Raw genomic sequence first — 20,704 nt, 5'->3', positions numbered from 1 at the left:
TAGAGATGAAATGCTCCCAGAGATGGGTGAAGAGAACTTTTGTTTCTGGACGGCTCAACCTTAAAATTGTACCCCAAAAAACTTCAAGAGTGGACCCTCGAAAGCAGTTGCGGGAAAAGCTGCAAGTTGGGGGAAAGGACTCACACCAGGCAGAGAGACTCCTCTTCCTTAAATGGACTGAACAATATTTGGAAGTGGGCGGCTGTCTCGTTGTGATAATGTTTTCATAGCATGAGCAAGAAGAGACTTCTCTTTCTAAATGGACTGAACAAGGTTATTATGGAAGTGGTAAACAGACTGAACATCTTAAGGGTTGTCTTTGAACATTGTCAGTGGGAGAAGGGAGGAAGGTGGGGGGAGGAGGAGAGTTCTGAAGGTGGTATAATTTTTTTTTTCTTCTTTTAGGTCTGTTAATAAACTTCTTTATATTCTTTCAAGTTTGGTGCCTGCTTTGCATTTCTCCTAATTCTTATCTCACAGCAGATAAACAGTAATGAGTATTTTGGACCAAACCACTACACTAAATTGGTGTTTCCGCCCGGTTACAAACCGAACCCGCGACAATCACAAATACCAGAATCAGGACAGCCCTCTCCAGAAATTAGACCCTTCCGATTCAACAAAAATAAACAAAGAGTATTTTAAGTTAACAAACACAAGTAACAGTATACTATAATCCACTTAAAAAACGCATTGCCCTTTGACAGCAAACTGCTACACAACTAAAAAAAAATTGGCTTGGGCTTTGATAGTGCAGAGCATGAAGCAGGAGACACTGAGAAGGGGGCCCACAACAACACAGTGCTCCCCTGTGCAAACGAAGAGTCTTCGCACTTCGTGCATACAATTCCTCATTTGTTCTTCCTTCTCTATCAGGTTTGCTTTTCTTTGAGACAAGATGTTCTTTAATCTTTTTTAAGTTTTTATCTCCAAGAACCAGCTTTCTTTCACCTCTGCAAAATGTCTCTTCTTCTACTTTCTTCCTTACCGTTCTTTCTCCCACTCCTTTTTGAAAGTTCGCATGCAAGTTTAACTTTAGTTAATACTTATATTCATTTCAATGAAAATAACCACTGAAATGAAATTAAAGCACATGTAGAAGTGCTCACAGGCATAAAGCCTTTGTTATATTTATTTACTTCCTATATTTGTTTTTCTCTCCCTTCCCTTTAAATTTAAGTGGTTTAGGGAGAACAATCTCCCAGTTATTTTTGCACATTTCAACGTTTACAATTTTTTTTTAAAAACCATACTATGCTTACCAGAAACAAAAAACCCACACACCCTACACATTCTACTATGTTGTCTCAATTTCTACTCTGCTGCTTCTGTTTCTATACCTACCTTGATAATCATTTATCTCCATCTCATGACAACTTCCAGACATGCATAAATACAACTGGTCCCCAAAATCCATTGACCTGTTCCAGGCACCAGGTAGCACTGGATGGCTGGAGAAAGTATATGGGCAAACATAGAGACATGCTTTCTCTGGCACACATTTCCAGCTTCCAGAGTCCATATACTAGGAATTGTTTGAGCCAGAGATCTTGGTGTTCAAGTAGATCTTTGTGAACTTTTCCTATATGAATTCTGCCTGATACTAGGAATGATACATCTGTGCATACCACTCCCAAGAACTATCACAACTTTAGGTCTGATTTTAAAAGATTCCTAAACTGTCCTGCAACTCTGTCTACTCTCACAAGCACAGAGCAGGGGAGAAAGAAATCAGGCTGATCATCAACTGAGACTGGCACACAGTTCCTGTGACTGGAAAAGATACAAGGGAAGGAATAATACCTAGGGAAAGGTATGCTTCAATAGACTGATGAAATATAAATCTCACTCTTAAAAACATGATTTTTGAGTCAATACCACTGGTGGGACACAATTTAGTTTCTATCTAAAGGTGATCTGACACCATATCATCTATAGCAAAAAATAGATAAACAGAGAGAGTAGGAAATTCCTTGGGATCCAAGTGCAACTGAATGATTTTCTTAAAAACTGTTCCAAACTTCACCATACAAAGAAATGTGCTACTGGATCTGTGATGGCTATCCCTCATTTTGAAACTAGAGGCCTCAAAATATAGGATTTCTTAAAAGCTAACTAAAAGCTATTTTTATTTAAATAAATATAAAATAAAGGCATATTTTCACATCCACATACAAATATGTAAAAAACCATATAACTATACTGGCAACCCCCCACTGGAAAAAGGCTGAAGCATGCCTACTATTAACTATCAAGAGAACTCACAGGAAAAAGGGCAACAAATAACAAAAAAAAAAAGGAAATCTTCAGTTTATACCTCCCTAGGTCCCAAGGAATCTGACCAGGAAAAAGGAATTAATTGAAAAACTGGCTTTATCTGCTCCATCATCCACAGAACAACTTGTCTGTATCACAAAGAAATTCTTAAGAGCCACAATCCCTTATTAATAATATCATGGTCTGTTTTCCCACTGGAGCTGTGCTACTTGCATTCTTTCTCATTTGAAAAGCATTTATGTATTTTAAACTGCTTACTGCAGTAGCTGAATAGAACACAGAAAACCAGCAAATGTAATGAACCAGCCATCCACATACCACAGCTTTGGGGAATTACTCGGGACATACCTTTGATGTAAACACATAGACCAGACACTTGCAAAAAAATTTCAACTTTAATATAAAATTACAAGAAAAAAACCAGCGAGTGAACTGAACAATATCCACTTCAGATTCTCATTAAAAAATCCCCTGTTTCTTCCATCTCGCCCATTGTTTTAAGCCTCGCGGTTTGGACTCCTGGGGGGGCAGCCTGCATGAAGTGGTGTTTTGGACATTCCTCAGCACCATGTTCTAAGAAATCATTCTTGCCCAAGTGCTCTCTGTCTTCTCCACATTTCTAGCACTATTCAGGAAGCAATAAAGTACATGCCTTGCCTTGTTTTTCAAAGCAACTTACTGAACATAACGCTCTCCCCACTACCCCCAGCACCTTTACAGCTTCCATGAAGGCCTCAGAAGACAACTTCTGTTCATAAAAAACCCTCCCCTAAAAACTTGTGCAGGAAGGCATTGCTCAGTTTTCCTTCCCACTACTACTCCGCCCAGTCCATTCTCAAAAAAATGCTTTCATTCTACTTTTATGTGTTTTGCTTAATCTGATCTGGAGTTGGGGAGAAAAAATAAAAGTACAGAAAAAACCCCAGCTACTTCTCTGAGTTTCAAATTCTCTGAGATAACCTCCTTATTCCTCCTCATCTTCACACATTTATCAGCAAAACACATGCTATGCTCCCAGAGCAATGGCTTCTATCTCCTTTGTGGTTTTGCACATGCAAAAATCCACACTTCCAGTTTTGCAGTAGAATGCAGATGCTGCCAATGTCACAGCTCACATGAAAAGCAGAATAAGCTGAAGAGGCAGCCTGACCTCCTTCACAAGGCATCACGGTACTTTCCTGTTTCCCTCTTCATGAAGAGACCTTAAGACTTCAGGGAGAGACAGGTTAACAGCTCAGGGGGGTGCACCTTCAGAACTCAGGCACTGATACAGATGCTGGAGTTGCAGAGAGATCTTGTGCAGAAATAGAAGAGCAGCACCTGAAGCCTCGAAAGCTTCAATAGGCATTAAAGGAATTTGATAGCATATGTGAACTACAGAGGTGGTGAACTCCATCTATCAGACGTGGCAGGGGAAAAATGAACATAAAACCTATGCATCATAAAACCCTTACTCCATACTAGCTGATGGAAACAAACAGTAGCCTTTCAAAGAAATGGATAAAATAAAGCAAAACATTAAGGGGGTTTCAGAGAGTCCAGATTTGAAACTGCAAACATCAACAGGACGTACAATTTTCAAATTTAGATACTAAAAGCTTCCCTGTATGGAGAAAAAATAATGTGCATGCCACTGCTACTCAACACAATTTGTGTGAACATCTCTACAAGACTTCTGCAAGTTTTTATGATTACCTAGGAAGGAACAACAGTAAAACCAAATTAATTCATGTATTTGGAGTGTGGAATTCAAAGGATTCAAGTATGCTAAACAAAATGCATTTACTGAACACCTGAACCAAAGACCACTGAATTCTATCAATGGATGTTTTTCCTTCTAACAAATTCTAAATCATGCCTCTTAAAATAGAGAGTAGCAAGCTGTGAAAAAGCAAGGACAAAATACTGGCTGGGACTAACCAGATTATTCTCATGCTCACCTATGTGCCTTAGATTTGGCAGTTTCAGAGAGATGGAGATGAAGAAACTCACCAAGAAGGGAACCTGACTTGTAATGAACACTCTCCTCTTTCTTTGGGAATGGAGGAAGGTCCAGAATCCCTCTCTTACAAAGTAAACTTGTACACTCTCTTTTCCCTCTATTTTTGCTCTCTGCAGTCTACTCTGCAGGCCACATGCCCTGTTTCACCTGCCCAAGTGAAATTTCAACCATTCAAAGAAAAAGAAAAATTATTCAACAATCTAAGACAGTTCTGTCCTTTCCTTCAACCACTTGAATTAAGTGCTTATTACTAGCAAGTGAAGTTGTAGCAAACTAAGAAACGATTTAAAATCCCACCTCATTTTATTTTTCACTCAGTACTAATATTCATAAACCCCATTATTCATAAACCCCCACACTCATGTATGTATTCGACATTCTCCTCAAGAAAATGGCATATATTACTTTAAGAATAATTCTACTTATAATATCTTCAGAACAGATTTTTACAGGGCTTTTAAAAATAAAGAACAAAATCCACAAAACACGGAGGGGGAAAAAAACCCCTCTATCTTTCAATAACATAGAATGGGGAAAAACGAATCAGAAAGTGAATGTACTACATTTTGTGATAAAATCCATCTCCCCAGAAATGCTTTCTCAAGCTTTTCTACAAGGAATTACAATATAACAATCGTGTTTTAAATGAAAATAAAGCAGTAACATACTTTTCAAACAAATGTCTTCCGACTTCAGCATCTACTGCACTCAGTGGATCATCCAAAAGATAGATGTCTGCATCTTGATACACAGCTCTAAAAGGTTTAAAGAAATGTCAGTATCACGAAGTCTTACATTAGTTTACTTTAGTCACTGAAGTCTGACAATTTATAAATTTTAGAAACAGCAAAAAAAACCACTAGCCTGGCCAGATTTACACGGGCCTTCTGTCCCCCGCTCAGAGTAGCTCCACGATCTCCTATTACTGTCAGGTCACCATTTGCTAACAATTCCAAGTCCTGTGAACATGAAAGAACAGATAAAAATATGTATTTTTAAATCATTTTAACTTCAAAGACCAACAAAGCTGTTTCAACATAACATTTACTTATTTGAAAAGTATTAACATATCACATTAAAATACATGGTTTCATACCAACGTAATATCTGCAGTTACTTTATGATTCCATACTTTCAGCAGTAATTGAGAAAGCAGAAAAAATAGATGAGATCCTAAAGTTCACTTTTTCTACAACTTGGCCAGAAGAAAGTGCACTACTATCCTTAGTCTTAAAAGGATTATCTACTGGCAATTCAGAAAATCAAATAAAATACTAAAAAGTCTAACAGTAAATGTATTCATTTTTATTACAACAAAATTAGCTGTCACAAAAAATAAAAACTGAACTATTATCGGTAAATTATCTTGCCAATGTCCCTAAAAACTGCATTGTTTTTATTCTTACTGCAATGTATTCAAAAGAAATAACTACAGACATGCACACAGATTTGGTTAATTTGGGAGCTCAGGAATGTGGATAAGACAACAGAATTACACAGCGTTCCATGTCATATTACTGTATTTCCTATTCAGGAAATACAGAAGTTTTACATTAAGCTACAAAGCATATTCTGAAAGCTTATTCACAGCTTTTATAAGACACATAAATTTGCAAGAAAACTATGAAAGCAAATCTACCATCAAATATGAAGTGGGGATTTTTTTAATGCTGTTTGCTGTCTTTTAAAGTCATTAAAACCTTAAGTTTAGACAACAGCATGACTGAATATCAGCAGGAGATACTAAAACTCTATCTGTCAAGTATAAAAACCTGCAAAAAATGTTCATTACAGTAACCATCTGCTTTTCACCTGTGTTGCTGCTGACAGAAATACCGTAACATGCTGCACAAAACCTTTTTAGCTGCCAAGCAAAATGTCTGTTTCTTGACAAATCTGGCTTAATCCTCTTCTGTATCTCATGTCACAAACTCCTTTGCACACAAACCTTTCAAATATATTTTTTCATTAAAATACTTGGGTTTAGCAAGTTCTCCAGTATATAGCCCTAAGGTTCTTTTGATAGCTGTTGGCAATGCATAATACACAGCAGACATGACATTTATTTAAAAGGAAAGCATATAGGCTATTTAAAAAATGGAAGTCACAAAGAGTGCTAGCTTGATGATTTGTTTTCTGCCTCTTATTGCATTTGCACATACCCCTACCATAATACACGTGAAAAGGGCTAAAATGTAATTATGAAATAATAGGGAACATCTTTTCCCAAATTTGTCAGTGCTTCCCATAAGCTATACCTCCCCTTAGTGGAAGTTTTTGGAATTAGAAGATGATGCTTACACAGGGATGGCAAAAACAATTACACGTGTTTTTTACAAGCAACAGAATTATTTCACATGCTACTAATAACTATCAATCCCATATATTTTACATCACAGCACGTACCACAGGTCTGAAAGAACACTAAAATAAAAACAACCATCTTGGAAAGAAAATACACAAAGAGAAAGCCTTACCTTCTTAAGAGCACAAACTTTCAAAACTTTTTCGTATTTTTCTTTCTCGTATTCCTTGTCAAACAGTATATTACTTCTTACAGTGCCAGAAAACACCCAAGGCTGCTGAGAAACATAGGCAATTCTTCCAGTAACATTTATCAAACCTTTGTCTGTAGGCAGTTCACCAAGCACGGCACTTAAGAGCGAAGACTGGAAAAGATTTAAAAAAAAAAAATTAAAATTAGAAGTTTGGTTGCATTAAAGACATCACAGAGATTGAGCAGTGTTTACTGGCACAATGGCCTATTTCACCCTGTTACTCAAACTACTGCTAACAGTAGAAAAGCACTAGAACCCTTTTCATGCAGTCTTGAAGCAACATACAAAGTACTAAAGTTTAACTCCACACCATCTCCTCCCCAACCAGACGGCCATCGGCCTGTCTTGAATGTGGAATGTGTGACTATACACATAAAGGAACTGTAAATTTTCAGGTTTCTAGTTTTCACATATAATAGACTCAAAAACCTTATGAAATTATTATTAAGACTTACTTTTCCAGCTCCCACAGGACCAATCACAGCCAGTAATTCCCCTCGTCTGACAGTAAACGAAATTTGTTGAAGTGCTGGGGTTTCTGAACTCTGTGGATTTGAGAAAAAGTTAGGATTTCTCAGTAATGAAATATAAACCATCAAAATAAATATTTAGAAACAGAAAACAATGTGCATACATCACTATAAACCACCAGTCCATAGGCCCACCATACTGTCAGGCATATAGTTTTTGCCTCTTCAGTAATTCACACTTTTGGAAGACCCTCATCCTCCACCACAAACATGCAACACAGATAAAACAGCATTCAAGGAATAAGGAGGCATTCAAGGCAGCGTTCAAGGAATAAGGAGGCCACAGGCAGCAGAAGCAGTGCTTCCTCAGAGCCCACATACCGGGGGTAGCATCCTGGGAAACACGAGCTCTGTGCTGGCCACCACACCAGTGTTCCCAGCCCCAGCACGACACGCTCAGTGACTCCGAGCACACAGACAAATGGAGGGCTGAGGCTCTCAGAGCCTCAGGAAAGCCAGGACTATGTCTGCTCTAGTCAAGGCTCTATCCAAAGTAAAACCACAAAAATGACATTTGATTTTACAGAACCTCATCTTGTATGCTGGGTGTTCTCACAGACTTCTCGTGGATGATGTAGTGGGCTGTGTGAAAATACACTACCCTAGGATTGTCTGTTTAATATTACTTCCCAGTATGTCTATCCTTTATGTTACATATGAGCTTATTTCCCAACATATTTTGCACCTCTTTATCACAGTTGCAGAAATGCCTACTTGTGGAAAGAAAGGATGCTCATGTCTTTAACAGCTATGCTAAACAGCCATTTCTAAGGACCTGGTGCAGCTCCCTCTCATTAAAGCAAAACACCTTTGTAACAGAATCTGCCTTTACATGCATCTTTGCCTGCACTAAGCATGACTGACACTAAAATGCAAACAGTAAAATACACACATTAAAAAATCCCCAAACTAGTACTCCGGTTAAAGGACCAAACGAAAGCCCAGCCTTAAGTTCCAAAAACAGAACAGCACAAAAATACACACATTAAAAAATCCCCAAACTAGTAATCCGGTTAAAGGACCAAACGAAAACCCAGCCTTAAGTTCCAAAAACAGAACAGCACGGTTAAGAATACCTTAAAATCTCCAGCCACCTTTTGAAGTTCAAGCGGCTGAAGAGGCCACCACCTAACTCCATACAAAAGGTGACACAAGACAAAAAAGTTCTGGGACTGCAAAAGGAGGAAGCCTGCAATTCATTTCAAATTATTTGGGAAGAAACAGAAGTCCAGTATCCATCCACATCTACAACAGCTGGGATAGCCGGGATAGCACACACGTGCTCACTCGTGACAGGAGAAACCCCAGGCAGGCAGCCCCACTGCCAGAGCTCACGGAAGCACCGCAGGGCTCGCATGAGATCCTCACACTGCAAGAAGCTGAACTCGGGCTCCTTGTGCAGCTCTGCTAAACCACTGCCGCCGCTACTGTGAATTTCCACAAGGTGGCATCAACGGGTGGCACTTTTTTCCTTTTCCCCCGCACAATCCCACCACCCTCCCCAACCAGAACCAGCATTTCACCCCGAAGTTGACTCCTCTGTCCAGAGTACACAGCTCAGGTGCTCACCTAGTGCTAAGGTCGGGAGAACTCTACCAACTTATGGCAGCCAAAGATTTTCTTTTTTTAATACGGAGTTTGCAGGAACAGAAAATACCTCTTACTAAAACACTGTCTACATGGAAAAAATAAATAAGCTTTCAGACACACAGGCCCTTCTTCAGACCTCTTGAGGTTGTGCTTCTGTACTCACAGAAGTGCAAAGACATTTCCTCCCACATCAGAATTTTTTAAAAAATATAAAGTAAGAGCCAAAAAACATTACAGAATTTTTTTTTTTAAGTTTTTTAACTATTATTGCCATATTATATATTAAAGCAGTACTGGAAGGTATCACGGAGCCAACACAAAAATAGTAATTCAAGCAAACAGCACAGCCACACGCACCTAAGGGGCATGATATTTTTGCAAAATAGCATTCCTTATAATTAAAGACAATTTGTCCTGAATTCATCACACCTATTTTTAGGCACTAAACTGAGGCACTTAAATTAGAGCAAAGACTAATATGGCAGCTAAGTTCACCTGACAACTCATTACACCAAGGTTGTTCATGGGATTCAGCTATCAGAATTAATCTCATTAAAAGTGATTCATTTTCTATTGCTTTATTCCTCCAAACTGCTTCACCACAAGGCCATACAAACCAGCATTAACAACCAGCATAAGGGAGGCAACAGGCAGAGAACGCAAGGACAAGAGGACACAAGAATGATCCTTCCAGGGGCAGCAAATTTGGCCTCTGTTCAAATGCTGAAATTTTAAATCTGAAGTTGCTCAGCTGAGCAGACAGACTGTTCTGTAAACTCAAGAAACACCAGTAAAAAGCTGTACTGAAGAAATTCTAGTTCCATGCTGGTATCAGACTAGACTGTGGTACTCAAGATAATACTTGCCTTAGTGAAACAAGAGTGTGACCAGGAATTAATTGGTTTTGTTTATCTTTTGAGAAATTGCAATACACCATGTTAGGTTGTTTTCCTGAAAGTGTAGCTAATAATCCTTTTTTTACTTCAAGTGATTTTGGATTCGTGGGCTGCTTGTTGGCTGGTTTTTTAAATATCACTTTTGGCACACAGTCTCTATAAATTAAAAAAATTATCATCCAGCTGTACAGTGTCTGTACAGACATCCGAAGTGTCTTGAGTAGCAAGCTAGGCCTGCTACTAGACAAAGGATAACATATTTATATTATTCCTTTCATAACTCGTCTCTATCAGAACTTATCACCTTTTTCAGTGAGCAATTCTATAAAATTATTTTGCATCATTGTAAGAGTATGTAAGAGAAACTTTGGGAGCAGATCTTAACAGTTCTGAGAGAACTGTTCTTCTCCCATGCACACTGCAATTAAATATCAAAATGAAAGTTACATTAACAGTTTTGTGGATGCCTTGTTGGTTTGGGGTTTTTTTTAAATTGAAAGGAAACCAGTAATTCCAGTCATGCTACCCTGCTTTATGCAATATAAACAAGTCATGGAAAAAAAAAAAAAGATGTTTTATGGGCACATTATGCAACCATTTCCTATAAATTGTTAATGGTGGTACCAAAGTCAGTTTGAGAAGAAAACGAAGATTAAGCAATACATTGCATTTTGCATTAGAATGTATTCAAATCAAGTCTTTCATATCAATTCATTTTTAAAAACTTGGTCAATGCCTCAGAAATATTATTGTCACAGAGAACTCTGAGAATGTAAAGCCGCATAAAATAGCCATTTTCTTTTGCAGCAGAGTAGCAGTAGGTAGATCCTCACATATGTTTTCACACCTGATCTTCCTAGGGACACAGCACAGGGAGGGGAACAGGGTTTAGAAAGGGAAATATATGATGTCTTATTTGCATGCAAATTATTTATATGCAAAAGTCATTTTTAGAGCTTCCAGCACTTATAATGGAGACTGAAGTCTCTCTTGTGTGAGGATACTGGCAGGTTGTAATAGCGCCAACAATTCGTCACAAATTGCTGCTTACCATATCAATTAAAGTCTGAAAACAGAAACAGTCAACCTTTGCCTTTCTTACATAAAAGTGATACAAAATAAATTTATCACCTGTTTACTGTCCCTTTTTCTAGCCATTTTGGCGAGTTTGGTGCACTTTAAGCAGAAAAAAATGTGCAGCTGAACAGTCTCAAAATACAGAGCAACAAATACATGCTGATGTGTCTCTAAAGCTTTCAAATCTGTTGTAAGAAGTGTAATATTGTACTGGTTCTAGACTAGTGGACTGATCAAGCACTCAGTTCACAGAAAAAAACCCCACACGATAAGGCCCACCTTGCTGTGCTGTCTGTCCTTAATTCCAATTTAAGTACCTCAGCCATACTACAGTGCCGCTTAATAACTGGACATATTTTCCCATAGAAATACAAAGGTTTTCATTTAGTGTACTATTAAGGAATAGCTACTTCTAAGATGCACTTGATAGAGTTTTCAGTACTATTCTACGGAGTTAGCTAAACATACTGAAAGGATTCTCATACACAAAGGATGGAGTACAAAATATCAGCACACTATACATACCCACACTGCATTTTAGACTTCAAATGCCAGCAGCACCAATATACTTAATATTTAAGAACATTTACCTTATCCCAATAGCAAGTCAAATCTTGGACATGGAGAATGATATTTTCATTACTGCCATGCAGTTGTGGCTTGAAGTGCAAGACTTCATCAAGCATCAGAAAGTTCTGCAATGAAAGAAAAGCAGAGGATATTGCCTAATGTGAGACTGAGAATGGAAACACGTTTTTTGAAAGCAGCATACAGAACATTAATTATGGGGTTGGAAAAAACAATCACAAACTGATCAAAGAATTACATTTCCAAAGCAATGGACAACTACAACAGCGTACTTCTAACTAGCTAGCTCTCCCTCCCAAAAGCCTCCAAAAGTGCAGATTTAATAGGAAAGGACTCTAACAACCACCTGTTCAATAAAGAATTCCAGAAAGAAATGGACCTTAAGAACCTATCCTGTCTTTTCCTTAAATCGCTAACAACTTTTAAATTGTTTAACTTCCTCTACCCATACAAAAGAGGTGAAACCCTCATTGCAACACTTTCTCATTCCATTGCTTTGATGGCAAAGGCTTATGTTATTTCATTGGAAGAATGATGAGGACACAGTAAGCAGCTGTCCACTGTCTCTAGTAAGCCTTCTTCAAGTGACCAATAGAAGACAGCACACTATCTGAACATTTCCTCATTTTAAAGTCCAGGACATTAACCAAAAAAGAAACCTGCTAACATCTGCATAACTGGCTCACTGCACTTTCACTGCTGAACTTCTATTCTACATTACATCCCAGTCAGCAAACCCTTCCTTCAATTTGCATAAGCATGCCCTTTGTTCCACAGCCACACTTCTACCACACCTTGCCTGATGCTGGATTATAAATAGCCCAAACACATTCAGAAAGGAAAGGGGCTATTTCCACAGAAAACTTTCAAGGATAACAGCTACCACAATTTTATGACAAAACCCAAAAAAATTCTATCATGCTTTGACTCAGAGTCAAAAGTGAAGACCTTAAATAGGCAGCAGCAAACAATATTCTGGGAAGAGAAGGAAGGTCTTAATCATAGAAGCCAAGACTAGTTAACAAGTACTTAGCTAAGAGCTTGCAGATGTGAGATAGCTGCTGAAGACTTACAGAAAGCAGTAACTACGAGGAAGCAGGAGGAGGATGTCAGGAGCCATGGGAGGGCAGGGAGAGTACTGCTAGGCTTTTACAGGCACAGAGGTACTGCTCAGACTCCAGACAGCAGGTATTGTCACAGAGAGTGATGAAAAGTCAAGCATTTTAACACAGCAGTCCATACTGTACAAGACACTCTTCTTGTTCTGTTAGCACCAAACATCGGCACTACCAATGCTCATTCTTACTGAATTTGAGTCTTCACTCCAGTACTGAAAGCAGCCACAAGACAAAAGCTAGTGCTCACACCTGTCCTCCACAGATGACAGGGTAGTGCAGTGGGAAATACGAATCCTACAGCTCTCATCTGCCTACTTCGTTCTTCAAACCCCAATCCCAGCATGCCTGCGTATCTGTACACACGTTCCTCTTACTTCAGAAACGTCTACACCACCTCCTTGCCACGCACACTTTTCTCCTACATCTCAGCCTACCCTACAGTGCATGTCCTGTTTTTTGTACCTGCATTCACACCAACATGTTCTGTTCCCAAAACAGGTTATTTTAAGTGCAAAACCACAATAAGGCCGCATTTGTCAGCGACGTTAAAACAAGGGCAGAGTAAGAGAAGACATCCACACACGCTCCCAGTCAATAACGCTACCTTGATCCGCCGGATGCTGATCACTGACTCGGACACTCTCTCAACAGCCGCAGGGAAGAACAGGGTCACTGTGAGTCTCACTGCCCCGTACAGGGACACTGCCACAAACACCCGCCTCGCTGAGATAACATTGCCAAGTAGTACATATGCCATGAAAGTCATGAACACTGTTATTTTGCTTGCCACAAAGAATGAAGCTAAGTTCAGTCCTCGAAGATAGGAGCTTTTCATAACCATGGCAATCTCCTTCCTAAAAATGCAAAACATAAACAAATCACATCAATCTCTCCCACTACTGCTACCTTCAACAATAGGATGAGGGAAACCCCCTCTCAGGATTTTATTTTCATAGCCTTTCTCCTCCCCTTGCACCACCCCGGCTCATATGTAAACAACTGTGAAGAAAACATGTTACATGGTAAATAACAAAACAAAACCAAAAACAACCAACAACAACAACAATAAAAAACCCACAAAAACAAAACAAAACAAACCCCCAACCAAACAAAAAAAACACCAACCAGAATTTAAGAGGCTTGGAAATTGAGAGGAGAAATTCATTATATTTAATATCTTAATAGCTATAGAAAATAATTATTTTTCGGAGACAGAAGACTAAGGTACTATTTTCTTCTTCTCTGGTTAAACTAATATTTTACTTCAGATTCTAATCTGCTTCAAATATTTTTTGGTTGCATGCAATAGCAAAGAGGAAAAAAAACCCCTGTATAAAGGCCAAGCACCCACAAACTCCTTATCCTTCCAATATCAAAATCCAGTAGAGTTCAGTCACAAAACTCATGACAAGACCAACACATACTCTGAAGCTGAAAAAAACCAGGGCAATTTCCAGAAGATCAAGAGTTTGCCCACAGCCCAAGTATCTGCCATAATTCAGCTGCTGCTCCTCAAGCTGTATCACAGGATTTAGCGTATTTCCTTTCATCTCAGTCTAAATCCTTCCCAATTTGGACCCTGCTCCTGGCCTCTTTTGCTCTGGGAATTCTGGTTCATAAATCAAGAAAATACTGATCTGTGAGACCAATTGTTCTGCCAGTCATTGCCCAAGCTAAATAGTGATTGAAGTACTGTACAGACACATAAGTCTCCCTCCAGCAACTGAAAAGCAGCTGATGTGTTTGTTCTCAATTTCCATTTCAGTTAAATTGCAGTTTTCACTTCTAAATGACTCATCAAGTCCAAGCCTCAAAATGTAACTGCACTATCATCTTACAATGTGGATGCTAGCAGGCTTACCTCCTCATGAAAATAATAATTTTTCTTTATCAAGAGAGTCACAACAACTTACTCCTTCTCCATATATTCTACCTTTGTCTACTTAATACTATCAAATACCAAATCCTTACACAATTCCTAATTTCTCTTTCCAAATATTCTGACAATTCTTAGGGAAAATCTTAATAATGCTGATCACCTACCACTTGGAACTATACATTAAGATTAGAAACTCAAGTTGTGATTATACAATTTGAAGTAAATTAAGTGACCAACTTTCCCACTATACTTGCCAACTGGCTGAACCAACAGACTTTTAAAAGTTTCAAAGGCTTATTTTTTCAGCTTAAGGGTTCACAATCTCTGATCTCCTCCAGAGTACAGAGAAGGAACATTTGTATGTAAACTATTTGAATTGGGTCTAATTCAATTAACTTCCATAACCCTGGATGAAACTCTTTTCCCACCCTTTAATAATCCTTAATAATCCTCTCTTTATCTGTGGATAATCGGCAAGTTTTTTGTGCTACTCTCCATAAATACCAGATAAATTACAGCCTACCTGCAGGCTGCATACAATATATTACACTGTCTCGAGGCACAAACTTACATAAAAGGAAACTAATACGGACAGACACAAGAAAAAAGAGCAGTGCAGGAGTTCAGATGGCATCAAGGGCCAGCGTGGAAATACTGGACAATAAATCACCTGGCTAAATTTAAGACTTTTAACTACAGTTTTCCACGACACATTTAAAGAAAGGGAAGAGGGCTTAAGATGTGTTCTGGAAGATCTTATTTCTTTCCAACATTAAAAAGGAAGCCTCTAATCCTAATGAGGTGTTGAACTTGGAATCTAAAATTTAGTGATGTGATTACACCCACTGAGGAAGCTTTCAATAAAGAAATACCCTCTCTGGCTCCATGCAAGACAGAAAAGCTTCCCATCAGTCATAAACATTCAATCAGCACAGGATCCTATAATCCAACAGAGGAAACAATTATGTGCATGGGAAGAAACATCTCAGGGAACATTTGCAAGTTTGCAAGCCTGCACATGGATGTAAAGGAAAAAAATTCCTTTAAAGAAAACTATTTCCAAAATAAAACATTTAAAACAAAAAAGTCAGATAATCTGCAGCAGGATAACCACGTTCTATTCATATGGTGGAGAGGGAAACGACATGAAAATTAGATTATGAGAAATATGCACCCGAACTCCTATATTTATCCTTTAGCAACGAATGCTGTTACAGTGTCACGTGAAAGGCAAATACTGACTGAAAATCAAATTTATTAATAACTTTTAATCTGACGTCAATGGACCTCTGAAATGAAATGTCTTAGGATACCAAACTCAGCTGGCCTTGCCAGTTGAATAACAAGGGAATTTCTGATCTGCTTTTCCCTTCTACCTTTGCTACAGCTGAGTTAGTTGCTCATTTTAAATACAATTGTTAGAGGAAGCATAAGAAAAGCCAGAATTATCAAAGTTTGGAGGGTTTTTTAATGTTTTATTCCCTTAGAATGTATCGTCATTCCTATACTCTTGCTATATAAAATTTAAACAAAAAAAGAAAAGAAAGCTCAGAAAGTGCAAGTAAACTGCATTTTAAAGCACAAAATAAAGCACTTATTCACATGTAAAACATAGAAAATGACACTGGTCATACACCAAGCTGTATCTTTCCGGGATTACCTTCTTAAACCATTCACAAGTTCTGCAAATGATTTTTCCCAAGCGTACATCTTTATTATCTTCATACCACTTATCACTTCATTCATGGTCCTAATCCTGACATCTGTTAAGGCAGCTGTCTTGCTTCTGAAAGTAGGACAAAGGAAAAATTCTTAGATTCCCTAAAGAAGACAATTCACGATCACATATTTATTAAGTTTTTGCTTCTACTTGTAAAGACAATTTACATTACTGTAATTGCATTAAAGGGTTTTCCTGAAGACCAGTATCTTAAAGCTGGCACACAGCAGACAGACTTGGTATGTTGGTGTTCCTGGTTCTCAGGGAACTGAGAGTTGATTCAGTGCTCAGAAATACATCTCAGTTTGTGCAAACACAGAGTATACTTAAACAACGTATCTGTGTATCCAAAAGGCCACAAATGAAAACATTCACAACTATTACATTCAAAATGAAACAAAAATCAGAAAATTACTTTAAAAAGATTTCAAAATGCCAAAACAACCACTCTTGTCATAAGGCTCTTCTGATGTTGTTAAAGAAACTGGCCTCATTTGTGACTTTTTAGGATTAACTGTAGCTGAAGCAGAGACTACTTAGTACATGAGCTGTAATTTATTAGATAATCTAGATATGGTTTCTTTAAAAAAATAAATGTTATTTAAACATTAATTGTAATTAACACTAACTTAAATACATCTGGTTTAGTTCCACATTATGTTTGCACTGATGAAAAAATGGAAAAAATATATAATAAAATAATAAAGTCACAATTTTGATCAGGAAAAAAGCATTGGAAGTTAGAAGCCACATAATGAATGCATAAATCATGCTAATAGATCCTACTACAATTCTATTACACAGAGAGCTATGGTAGACCTTATTTTGCTAAAACATACCTTTACCTGCTAAATTACTTATTTTTGCATATACCAATGAAAGTTAAGATTCAGAGATCATTAAAAAAAAAATCAAATCTTTTTAGAAGGGGTGACTGGGCTTTCTCAGCTTAACCTGTCCCCTGTAAGATCTCTCTGATACACTGGAAGAAATCACCATATTTAAAGAACACAAGTTGAAAGAATTTCAAGCACCCACTCACCATTGTAAAAAAACTTTTCAGCACCAGCATTCCATAAATGTTAGGATGGCTGAAGCAGGGTATTAAAAAACATTTATACAAGGGAACTGAAAAAAGGCATTTAGAAACTTGGCCCTAGTGCAATCAAGGATTCTTATTAACACTGAGGAAAATAACTTAAACCAACCATACCAACATGGAACGAGATTATCTTTGCTACTTCATCTTTTCCTTTTTCAAAAAGAAATAGTAACACAAAAATAATTCCTTAAAGAATGTAAGAGCTCATCATTTCTTCCCCATACACACACCACCACTGCAGAAGGCAAAATTTAACATGTGTTGTTCATGTCTCTGCAGCAGCAAACAATTCTCACCTACAATCTTGAAAGTCACCTAACTTCCAGGCTTGGTCTCCACACAACAGAAGGTAGAAGATGAATAATACAGTTAACAGAGGTTTCTTTTTTTAAAATAGTGTGAATCAAAAAAGGCTGTAGTTCTCAAAAACCAATTTTTCAGTTTTCTTGATGAAATGTCACCATAGTAACCATCCTGTTTCAAATTGCTTTAAAATGCTCAAGAGGCTGGGCGGAGTGGTTTTTTTGTTTGGTTTTTTTTTAAGTTACACTCCCCTACTTTGCAATAAGCGTATTTTGTATGGACATACCAGAAGCCACGGGCTCAGTGATACTGTATAGTGGCTTCAAGTACACAGACATCCAGTGCATTGATGGTAACTTACAGCAGAGAAAGCCGTCCCCAGTTTTAAAAATATTAAGTTCAGAATACAAACACATCAGTCCAATTCATGCCCACGTAGCATGTCAAGAGTGCAATAAGAAAGGACCTGAAAATTCTTCAACTGTCTGAGAAGTCCCCTCTGTGATACTAAAAACCATTCTAAATAAGCAAGCTGCAAAATCCCTTTTTGCTTTCATGAGGTGTATTTGGTGGGTTTTAATTATGTCTGACACAACAGTTAGACAGTTTTTATCTTCAAGAAAAAGGACTTTAAATAACAGTACTACAGTTGCATGACTAAGCAGTGCAGTGCAGAGCAGAGCAGGTTCAGCTCTTGTGAACAACATACATATAAAATGGTCCTCAGTCCAATAATTGAACTGTTTCTCAAAATAATGTATTAGGTCACGTGTATTTTGCAAAACTTATTGTACTTGTGGAAGTAAAAGCAATCCTGCAGAGTACAGTGGATACTATTCCACAGGGTACCAAATCCATACCTGCAAACTCCCAGAGCACTGAAGCCAATGGCTGCATCATGAACTGGTGTGCATGCATGTTTACAAGCCTGAGTCACAAGAACAACGCTGAATAATAGCGCAAATTAGCTGCCACACCAAGCATGCTTGGATTTTAGCAAAAGCTTTAATCCTTAAATTACTTCTTCAGAGGCTGATTTCCTTAAATCCATGCAGATTCCCAGCAATTTCCATGTGAACATACTCATCATTACAGAGCTAAAATCTATTCCAGTTTTACCATTAACTCCTTCTTTTCATTGCACATTTCTGTCCACAAATAAAAAGATCTGTGCACATGGAGACAAGCAGAAGTTTTTCTAGTTAACAAATTCTTTCCATTGCACTGCATCCAAACAAGTGGCTGTTACTGAATGGGTAAAAAACCTCAAACACTGTTACATTGCCACTAATTAATTTTTTAAATAAATACCTTCAAGAAAGAGAATTTTGTCACCGTATTGTCTGATCCTGAACAAGTCTTTAATCTCTTTGTGCCTCAGTTTCCCATCTGTAAAACTAGGATATTAAGGCCTGCCACCATGGATAAGGCACTAGGTAAGCATTAAGTATTCTGACTATTGACTCAAACCTCAAAAACTTAGAACTAATGAAAAACAACACTGAAGCAGCTTGATACTTATGCGTGCATACTGCACATGCAGTGAAAATAAACAGCTAAGAACATATGGTAAATGTTCTACAAACAGGCTTTATCGTAAAAAGAAAAGCCCTTAGAATTTGACAGAGAACTCTGAATGGATCACTACTTGAGAAACAGCCCTTGAACATTATTTGAGAAACAGCACATGAATATAATGACTGAAGACTACCACAATGGTTACAAATAAAAGAGGTCTACAAGTTGTTTTCATTTTATAATTCTCAGCTTTCTCTTCATATCTGGCCATGCAATGGCAATGCCAGGCTCAGTATGTCTAGAAAACTTATCTTGAAATACAACTTCAAAAAGAAAACAGTAACTCACTAAAAGAAATTCTACTTATCCAAAGAGCTAAAAGGAACCCATTCGACAAAAGATGCAAAGAAAGATGCCTAACACTCCTAAGCATATGTGTACAGAGTAAAGAACACAAAAATACTTCCAATTACATGCAAAAGCCTTTTATAAAGTCATAATATAAGTCAAGCATGGCTAATTACACAAGAAACAGAAAACATGGATGCAAGAACTTGCCTCAACAATCCCATCAGAGGCAAGTCTCGTTGGGTTTTTTTAGCACAAAGTTACAGAAAAACAAACTAAATTTGCCTGATAATGGAAAATTACCGCAAACTCTTATCTCCACAGCCTAGAACCTTGCAGCTGGAAACCTCATAGCTGGCATCAAAACCATCACAATAAATTTTTTTCTAGCCTTCTCTCTCATTTCCTTCCCCTTTTTTCTCTCTGCATAATAGTCATGGAGAGCAAGATCTTTGAACAAGAAACTTGCAGAGTGTTCTGCTGCAACTCCTGTATCACCCCAGTAAGTCACACAGAACAGAGCTCACCACCTTTGGAGTAACCACTCCCTAAGAATCACTGCAGGAAGGCAAAGCTCAAGTTTCACAATTCTATGCCAAGATCTACAGCAAGGTAGCTACAGAAGTAGTCAAGACTCTTTTAACATACTGGATAGCTAATGAGTAGCAGATATTTTCAGCATGTTTGAAAGACAGATCACTTCAAGTCTATGATCTGGAATTCAGACATCTCACATTAGCAACTATAAAAAACATTAGGAAAGATAAAAGACACTGCAGAAAATATCACCAGACACAAGCTGATACTCTGCCTCCACCCAATATGCACATATTAAAATCCAGCACAGAAAACAGCTACAACCCAAAACACCCAGCCTTACCTGAGGGAAGAAAAAAGCCTCCCAATGCAGGTCTGCACAGGAAGAAGAATAATCAGAACAGCCATTCCAGCAAGACATGATGGGCCTATTTCCATCCAGAGAAGTACTGTTACTGCTACAGCTTGAAGTGGTCCAGCCCACAAGAAATGCAAGAAAATTGTTACCTAAACAAATAGTTCAGAACCAAAAATTAGCTTCTCATCTTAGCTAACAAATTAAACCCCTAGTAACATTTAGGAAGTATTTCTGCCTGGGGCAAGTACTCAAGCATCCAGTGAGAATTCTGTACCAGATTCAGAGATGTAAACATACATCGAG

At 37.9% G+C, this 20,704-nt stretch overlaps 1 protein-coding gene across 2 annotated transcripts in view; it reads right to left on the bottom strand.

Annotated features, from left to right (window-relative positions):
• ABCC4 (ATP binding cassette subfamily C member 4) overlaps positions 1-20,704 on the bottom strand; it is a 135,602-nt gene that overhangs the window by 106,124 nt on the left and 8,774 nt on the right. For both annotated transcript variants that reach the window (XM_017732634.1, XM_017732635.1), the window contains exons 6-13: positions 20,387-20,550; positions 16,176-16,301; positions 13,241-13,490; positions 11,521-11,625; positions 7,293-7,382; positions 6,757-6,948; positions 5,144-5,238; positions 4,948-5,034 (exon numbers count right to left, since the gene is read on the bottom strand). In XM_017732634.1, the coding sequence (XP_017588123.1) occupies positions 4,948-5,034; positions 5,144-5,238; positions 6,757-6,948; positions 7,293-7,382; positions 11,521-11,625; positions 13,241-13,490; positions 16,176-16,301; positions 20,387-20,550 (1,109 nt within the window). The remainder of the gene's footprint in view (positions 1-4,947; positions 5,035-5,143; positions 5,239-6,756; positions 6,949-7,292; positions 7,383-11,520; positions 11,626-13,240; positions 13,491-16,175; positions 16,302-20,386; positions 20,551-20,704) is intronic.

This window comes from Corvus brachyrhynchos, unplaced genomic scaffold, assembly GCF_000691975.1.
Source record: "Corvus brachyrhynchos isolate BGI_N302 unplaced genomic scaffold, ASM69197v1 scaffold12, whole genome shotgun sequence".
Taxonomy (NCBI): domain Eukaryota; kingdom Metazoa; phylum Chordata; class Aves; order Passeriformes; family Corvidae; genus Corvus; species Corvus brachyrhynchos.
The sequence above is the reverse complement of the archived record's forward strand: the minus strand, read 5'-3'. Positions and strand labels throughout refer to the sequence as shown.